Below are 8,751 nucleotides of genomic sequence, written 5' to 3' on the forward strand. Positions count from 1 at the left end.
TGAGTGCGTCGTGCTTAGCTCTCCTCCATTGTCGGCCCCCAGTGCTCTGATGTTCTCTAGTCTTCTAGCTCAGCAGAGACAGATAAGGGAGGGCCAGGAGACCTATCCTGGGGAGGACAAGGAGTCAACTCTTCATGGCCTCTGCTCCTCGAGCCATCTTGAAAAGGGTCTCAAATGGACGTGGAGTGTGCATGTTTGGGGGCAAGTGGGGAGGACGAGAGATGCCAGAGGGTTAGGGTAGTAGCAAAGAAGGCGGTAAAAAGTGGTCGGGTTCTACATATATTTTTAGACAGAGCCAATGGGATTTGCTGATAGGGTGTGAAAGAAAGAGAGGTATTAAATATAATTCTTAGAATTTTTCATTTTGTTTTCTTGAACACTTGGAAAAACAGAGGTTTCATTTACTGAAATGGCGGTTCAAAGGGTGGGTGGCTAGGAATCAGGACTTTGGACATGAGAATCTGAGATGGATAGTAAACGTCCAAGAGTGGCTCTCCCGGAAGCAATTGTTTATGTGAGTCTGGAGTTCAGAGAAGAGGCAGGACCGGAGATGTACATTTGAGAGCTATCAGCCTAGACCTGGCATGCAAGGCTCTGAGACCGAGAGAAAAGTAGAGGCATTGCAGAGCAGAGGGCTGAGGGCTAAGCCCTGGGGCATGGTGATATTTAGAGGTTGCAGAGAGAAGGACGAGCCGGCAAAGAAGCCTGAGAGGGGGCAGTGAGTGAGACAGGGAAGAACCAAAGAGTAGTGTCCTGGGGGGCCCAGGGAGGAAAAGCATTTCAAGAAGGAGGAAGAGATCAGCTTCTTCAGATGCTGCTGTGGGTCAAGAAAGATGAGTATTCAGAATTGCATAGTAATTGATGCACATGCTTCATCTCCTGAATTAGGTGGTCTGTTACTTGATACAGGATGTGGGTCTGTCCGGTTTTTGTACCCCATCTCTTTATTCAGTCCATGCTTAGCACACAGTAAGCACTCAATAAATGTGTGAAGGTAGTATTCCTAGAATGGCCCGGATAAAAGAAAACTCTCCTCCTTGCAGTCAGCCGTGCGTACCTTTGCTCCAAGAGTTTATTGGGTAGATTGGGCACAGGAAGGAGGTGTGAGGGCACAAAGGGCTGGCTTTGTGTATTTCACAGTGTCCCCCATCCAGCGTGTCTCTCGTAACTCTGCAGGACGTGGCCTGTGTGAATGGGGACAGACTCTGTAGAAGGGTGTCCCGCAGAGGTGTGTAAGGAGAGGTTGAATCAACTGTCTTTTTCAGATGCCAAGGGTCTGTCCAACCCCTCTGAGGTGGAGACTCTGCGAGAGAAGGTTTATGCCACCCTCGAGGCCTACACCAAGCAGAAGTACCCGGAACAACCAGGCAGGTGAGGGAGTCCTGGAAGAATGGTAACAACTGCAGCAACTCTTCTGATCTGCCATTAATGAATGGCGACATGCAGCAGGCACTGTCTAGATTTTTTCACAACCGTCTCAAAGCTACTCAGACACTGGCTCCGTGAAACCGGAGGTCTCGCCCGTCTTGTTCACCCACTGTTCACCACTTTGGCATCAGAGCCTAACAATTAGTATTCATCTTTAAATGTTGAATGAACACCCCAGTGAACGAACGATGGTGGGAATCCTTAGCTCCAATTTCTAAAGAGGCCCCAAGGCTCAGAAAGGAAACTTGCCCAGAGTCACAGAGCTGGTGCACGGTGGGGCAGGTTGGGAACCCACGTTTGTCTGATTTCGAAGAGCTTGTGCTTTTCAGTGTGACTGCATTGCTTTCTGCTTTGCCCTCATGGAAGCCCCCCTGCAGTAAAAGGTACGGGCTTTGGTAGCCAGGAGAGGTGACCGCTGGCCCCGAGGGTGCCGTCTGTCGCCTCTGGCAAGGTCCTGGGTCTGGGCTTCTTGTCTGAAAAGGAAGATATCGGTCAGAGGATCTCTGAGGCCATCTACCCGTATTCCTGAGTGGTTAAAAAAGTTCTTTTCCCAAATGTTTCCCCCAGGTACAGCTGAATAAAATTTTCCTCCTCCACTAACTCTAGTTAAAAAGAGAGAATATGATCCTCAAACCTCACAGAAAATGGGAAATGAAACTTGAAAAAAACTTCTTTAAAGGCATGAGTTTGTGTTTAGGATTAATTACCTGTGCTCCCAGTTCTCACTGATGACTTTTATTCGTCTGTGGAGTCTAATTTCCATTAGCCCATTTTTCCTGGGTCATAAGCCACTATCTCTCAGTTGCCCGGAAGAGGCTGAGCTCATTTCTTATCACAGGCCATGAATGCATCTGTGTGAGTGGGGTCCAGCCAGTTGATATAAATGTGCAGGCCTTGTGTCTTATGGAGACTAAGCTGCGACAACAGACTTCCCAAATGTCAATGGTTGAACACAAGTTTATTTCTTCCTCGCAAATCAGTCCTGGATGGGTAATCAGTCTAGTGTGGTGACTTTCTTCCACACCATCGCTCGGGGACCCAGGCTCCTTCCTTCCTGGGGTTCCACCATGTCACCGAGTCTCATTGTGTTTTTTGTTTTTTTTTTTTTTTTTGCGGTACGCGGGCCTCTCACTGCTGTGGCCTCTCCCGTTGCGGAGCACAGGCTCCGGACGCGCAGGCTCAGCGGCCATGGCTCACGGGCCCAGCCGCTCCGCGGCATGTGGGATCTTCCCGGACTGGGGCACGAACCCCTGCATTGGCAGGCGGACTCTCAACCACTGTGTCACCAGGGAAGCCCTCTCATTGTGTTTTGTATGCTGATGGTGGAAGGGAAAGAGGAGAGGGAGCACAGAGGTGAGGCTATATGGGCAACACATTGATCTGGAAAGGGTACCCCCTCCCTTTACTCACTTCCATTGGCTAAAACTTGGTCACATGGACCAGCTAGCCAAGAAGGAGACTGGAGAATGTGTGCAGCTGGATGCCAAAGAAGAAGGGAAGAATGGATTTTGATAGGCACCTGGCAGTCTCTCCTACATCTGAAGTGGGTGAGGTTGAAAGAGCCCTACCCAACCAGCAGGGCCTGGCTGCCAGCATCAGCTCAGCTTCTGGCCAGTGAGAGCTGACTGAAAGCCCTGTGCTGGATGACATCCACTGAATCTCCCAGCTGTAAGGCAGCGTTACTCATGTGTGTGTGTGTGTGTGTGTGTGTGTGTGTGTGTGTGTGTGTCTGTGTCTGTGTGCACGTATCGTGTGCAGGGCATTAGGACTAGGAAGGCTCACATTCATCCTTTTCCTGGACTTGACTCTAGGTAGTACTGTTTACCTCTTTAAAAAACAAAACTCCTAGGGCTTCCCTGGTGGTGCAGTGGTTGAGAGTCTGCCTGCCGATGCAGGGGACACGGGTTCGCGCCCCGGTCCGGGAAGATCCCACATGCCGCGGAGCGGCTGAGCCTGTGAGCCATGGCCGCTGAGCCTGCGCATCCGGAGCCTGTGCTCCGCCACGGGAGAGGCTGCAACAGTGAGAGGCCCGCGTACCGCAAAAAAAAAAAAAAAAAAAAAAACCAGAACTCTTTTCTATCTTATTATAAAAGCCAAGCATGCTTTGGTAGGAAATAAGGAAAATGTTTTTAAATAAATAGGGTAATATAAACTGATTGTAAATTTGGGAGGTATATTTTTTTCTAGCAGCTTTGTGTATCAATGTATGTATACATAGAAATGTATATTTACAGATCTGAAATCATGTGGTTTGGCGTATTATTTTGCTCCATTAGCTATTTTAGACATTTTATCAGATATTGAAAAGTATAAAATTCTTATTTTCAATGAGTCTGTAATATTTCACAGGATGGGTGTATCCTAATGTATCTAGTCATCGTTCTGTGGTTGACATTTAGATTGTTTCTAATGAATAACACTTTAAAAACTCTGGAACTTGCCTGTTTTCCCAGGAAGGGGACAGCCAGGGGCCTGGGCGGCCCCCAGGCACTAGGCAGAGATGCCAACACTTGTTGCCTGGCCCAGGGCAGGGCCTGGGCGTTCAGGGACGGAGTGCAGGGACTGGGTCCCTGCATGTCCCTTGGGTGCATCCAGTACAGCCTGGACAGTGGGTGACCACCCGGATGCTGAGCAGGTCCATCAGGGATGTCACTTGGCTCAACCAGGTGGGCAAGTGTGCCGAAGGCTGGTCACCTCTGGTTTGCAGAAAGTGGTTGAAGGGGTCCCTGGTGGCACACAAGCCCTGTCAAGGCCGTTTTCTTGGTGGTGGAGGGCTGCCACTCCGTGGAGACTTTTCAGAAGTACACCTCACAGGGGCGAGTTCTGCTTCCTCTAGCCAGAAGCAGACATCAAAACTCAGGAGGGGGCGGAGTTTGCAGGAACCTTCTTTCTCTCACACAGCAGATGCCTTCAAAGGCTGTGAGTGCCCCTTGTTGCCAAACATGTGAGCGAGGAATGCGACCCTGTGGCTGTGGCTATTAGGGGGTGTGTTTATTTCTACATCCTGATCTTAGCTCCCAAACCTGGGACAGACAGCAAAGACAGCAGTCTTATGGTTAACATTTTTTAAAAAATTATTTTATTGAAGTATAGTTGATTTACAATGTGTCCATTTCTGCTGTGAAGCACAGTGATTGTTATATATCTATATATATACATTCTTTTTCATATTCTTTTTTTTATAGTTTATCACAGGGTGTTGAATATAGTTTCCTGTGCTATACGGTAGGCCCTTGTTGTTTATCCATACTATATATAATAGTCTGTGTCTAGAATGGTTAGCATTTTACACATTGTAAAACTTTGGCATTTTTAGAGTAAAAAAAATACATTTTCAGAGCTAATGTCAGCCTAACTTCACACTTTATAAAGAAGCCGTTTTCTTTGCCTAATTACAGAAACCTCTTTCGTGGCAGAGCCTTGACCAGGAGCTCAGCCTCCTTGTTCTTATCTAACGGTGATACCATTCAGATGCACTCAGAGGCTTCCTTTTTTTTTTTTTTTGCCACATCGAGAGGCCTGTGGGATCTTAGTTCCCTGACCAGGGATCAAACCTGTGCTCCCTGCAGTGAAAACGCACAACCCTAACCACTGGACCGCCAGGGAAGTCCCACTCAGAGGCTTTCTAATCAAATGTTTTGAAGGTGTGTGTTGGCCTTGGTATAGACCTTTAATTTTTCCATGTAGGGAGGTAATTCTTACCTTTTTAGGTGGTGCCACTCTGTTCTTCTTATATTGCCACATTTCCTTAAAACTCCTTTCGGCATGCATATAGACCTAGACGCATTTTCGAGGAGTATTAAAACTCCAATTTGAAAACTTCTCGTGAAATAATGTTGTGACGTCCAGTGAAGATCCGGCCCAACTGGAGGTTGCTGATTTAAGGCCACCGTGACTAACAAGATTTCGATTCCTGTACTTTTTATTGGAAATTGTGAGTAGAGTTATTTGATTTCCAGTCATTATCAGTAATAACATTAAAAATAAGCTTCACTGGCAAAAAGAATTTTGAGAGATGAAGAGAGACCACAGAAGCATGTTGGAAATGTGGCAGATTGAGGAGCCTGAAAAGGGCCCTGTATGTGTGAGGCTAATTCCTTCACACACTAGTCTCTTTCCCTTTGGTGAGCCTTACAACTAAGGTCCTTAATTATAGGGGTGTGTGTGTGTGTGTGTGTGTGTGTGTGTGTGTGTACACATGCATTTGTGTGTGTGGGTGTACCAGTGTGTGAGGGCAGGTGAGAATGGAGGAGAATGTGTGTGTATACTTTTACATGTGTGAATATGTGCAAGCTCATGTGTGTGAGGGTGTATAAGAGTGTGAGTGAATGTGTGTGCACAAGTGTGTGTATGTGTGAGAGTGGTGAGGGTGTGTGTGTGCACATGTGTGGGAGGCATATGTGAGTGTGTGTGTATGCATGGGTGTGTGTATTATCTCTACAGACTGGGGGTCCCTCAGGGGTGAAGGCTACTATTTTCTGTCTCTCTCCCTTCCTAACTGAAAGGTAAGCACGTCCATGTTGCTGCAAATGGCATTATTTCATTATTGTTTATGGTTGAGTAATATTCCAGTGTGTGTGTGTGTGTGTGTGTGTGTGTGTGTGTGTGTGTGTGTGTGTGTATACACACACCCTCCACATCTTTTTTTTTTTTTTTTGTGGTACGCGGGCCTCTCATGGTTGTGGCCTCTCCTGTTGCGGAGCACAGGCTCTGCACGCACAGGCTCAGGGGCCATGGCTCACGGGCCCAGCCGCTCCACGGCATGTGGGATCTTCCCGGACCGGGGCACGAACCCATGTCCCCTGCATCGGCAGGCAGACTCTCAACCAGTGCACCACCAGGGAAACCTCCCCACATGTTTTTTATCCATTCGTCTGCTGATGGACATTTAGGTTGCTTCCATGACCTGGCTATTGTAAACAGTGCTGCAGTGAACACTGGGGTGCATGAATCTTTTTGAATTAGAATTTCCTCCAGATATACGCCCAGGAGTGGGATTGCTGGATCGTATGGTAGCTCTACTTTTAGTTTTTTAAGGAACCTGCGTACTAGTCTCCATAGTGGCTAGAGATTATCATACTAAGTGAAGTAAATCAGACAGAGAAAGACAAATATATGACACTGATTATATGTGGAATCTAAAAAATCGATATAAATGAACTTATTTACAAAACAGAAATAGACTCACAGACATAGAAAAGAAATTATGGTTACCAAAGGTGAAAGGGGGCGGAGGGATAAATTAGAAGTTTGGGATTCAAATATACACCCTACTATATATAAAATATACAACCAACAAGGACCACTATATAGCACAGGGAACTATATTCAATATCTTGTAATAACCTATAATGGAAAAGGATCTAAAAAAGCATATATATATATATATATATATATATATATATATATATATATAGGAGTCACTTTGCTATACACCTGAAACTAACACAACATTGTAAATCAACTATATTTCAATAAAAATTTTCAAAAAATTTAAAAAAGAAAGTCACACTTAGGCAAAAAAAATTAAAAAACAAAACAAAATAAAAGTAAGCACAGACTACGAAGCTGATGTACAAAGTGGTTATAAACGGGTAACAGAAATGTGGTAACTGAGGCACATTGAGGTCACATTGCTTAAAGTAAGTGTGGTATGAGGGAAAGCATAGTCTGGCGAGGAGCTGAGAACTGCTGGTCCTGAGAGTGGGGGGCTCTTCTTGGATCCCAGAACCTATCTCACTGCCTGGTGCGTGGTTTGTACACAAACACGTTCAGCCAGTGGCGAGAGCCCCTGTGGATTCTGCACATCCGCCGCGCTGTGCCGTTCTAAATGCTTTGGCAAATCTTCCCAGGAATCCCCAGGCACAGAGAGTGTAAGGAGCACCAGCTGGTTAGGGTTGGAGATGTGAGTCAGCATCAGCAGGCTAGCTCTTCCTCTCGCCCACCACGAATGGGGGTGCTGAGGGCGATTCTGGGATGTGGTCACAGAATTCAAGAGATTCTCAAGAGGTCACAGGATCCAACTTCCACCTTTAAGAAGCATAACAAGACCTCTAGCCTATTTCTGAAGCTCTCCAGAATTAGAGATTCTCCAACTGCCTTAGTCTCCCCAACCAGGCTCTTTCTTCTAATCACAGATTGGTCAAGAAGACCCAATGAGCTGCCCCAGGCCAGCAGCTGCCCCGTGCATGCTGGCTCCCCAGTCCTTAATGTCTCCTTGCTTCTCCGCAGGTTTGCCAAGCTCTTGCTGCGCCTCCCAGCCTTGCGCTCCATCGGCTTGAAGTGCCTGGAGCACCTCTTCTTCTTCAAGCTCATCGGGGACACACCCATTGACACCTTCCTAATGGAGATGCTGGAGACCCCACTGCAGATCACCTGAGCCTCACCAGCCACAGCCTCCTACACAGGACTAGTCAGGGCAGGTGTGTGTGGACCACCCCCCTGCACACGTTCCTCCGCCCCCCACCCCCAACCCTTCCTGTTCCCCAAACGTGATGCTTATAATAAAGAAACCTTTCTACACATGCGACTCTTATAGGTGGAGTTTTGTATAGATGTTAACGGTAACCCTTCTTTGCTATTTAAGGGGCTGGGGATCTTTCTGGAAGTTCTTGGGAAAACTAACCAAGCCTCTGTACATATAATTAGTTTAAATTATTTTTTCACTTGCATTGGAAAGCCAATGACCAAATAATAAAGTAATATGTGTGATATTGGCACTGCATGGAGCATGGGGTGAATTATTGTGCAGCAGGGCAGTTATCTCAGATGTGGGAGGAAAGGTATGGGGGGTTAGGAATGGGGGATGAGGCTGGGGTCCTGCGCCAATAAATCCCACAGTTAGATACCCCATGTCTAAGCTGGGCACAGCTAACTTTGCCCCAGGGTAGCCCCTGGAGAGATTGGGAAGAAACATTGTCTTTCAGAGCCAGCTTGGATTTTTGTTTGTTTGTTTGTTTTTTGCTCTTTTCCTCCTAAGAATAATGAGTACTAACAGCCTTGTCCTGACTGGGGGTAATGGAGTATAAGGGCAAGAGTAGATGCTCTTTTTTTTTAAATTTTTATTTTATATTGGAGCATAGTTGATTAACAATGTTGTGTTAGTTTCAGGTGTACAGCAAAGTGATTCAGTTATACATACACATGTATCTCTTCTTCTTCAAATTCTTTTCCTATTTAGGTTAGACAAGATGTGCTCTTGATGGGGGAAGACACGGGTCCTGGGAGTTGGTGGGAGGTGGTAATGGATTTTGGTAATGGTAAAGAAATGGATTTTCTATCCTTAACTAGCAACAATAACAAAAAGACCAGAGTGCACCAAAT

The 8,751-nt window shown here is 46.4% G+C and overlaps 1 protein-coding gene across 3 annotated transcripts in view; it reads left to right on the plus strand.

Moving 5' to 3' along the window:
• RXRG (retinoid X receptor gamma) overlaps positions 1 to 7,921 on the plus strand; it is a 44,067-nt gene extending 36,146 nt beyond the window's left edge. For all 3 annotated transcript variants that reach the window (XM_082672793.1, XM_082672792.1, XM_082672794.1), the window contains 2 exons: positions 1,266 to 1,371; positions 7,660 to 7,921. In XM_082672793.1, the coding sequence (XP_082528919.1) occupies positions 1,266 to 1,371; positions 7,660 to 7,807 (254 nt within the window). In that variant the 3' untranslated portion in view covers positions 7,808 to 7,921. The remainder of the gene's footprint in view (positions 1 to 1,265; positions 1,372 to 7,659) is intronic.
• The last annotated feature ends 830 nt before the right edge of the window (positions 7,922 to 8,751 follow it).

This window comes from Grampus griseus (assembly GCF_964374135.1).
Source record: "Grampus griseus genome assembly, chromosome: 1".
Classification (NCBI taxonomy): Eukaryota; Metazoa; Chordata; class Mammalia; order Artiodactyla; family Delphinidae; genus Grampus; species Grampus griseus.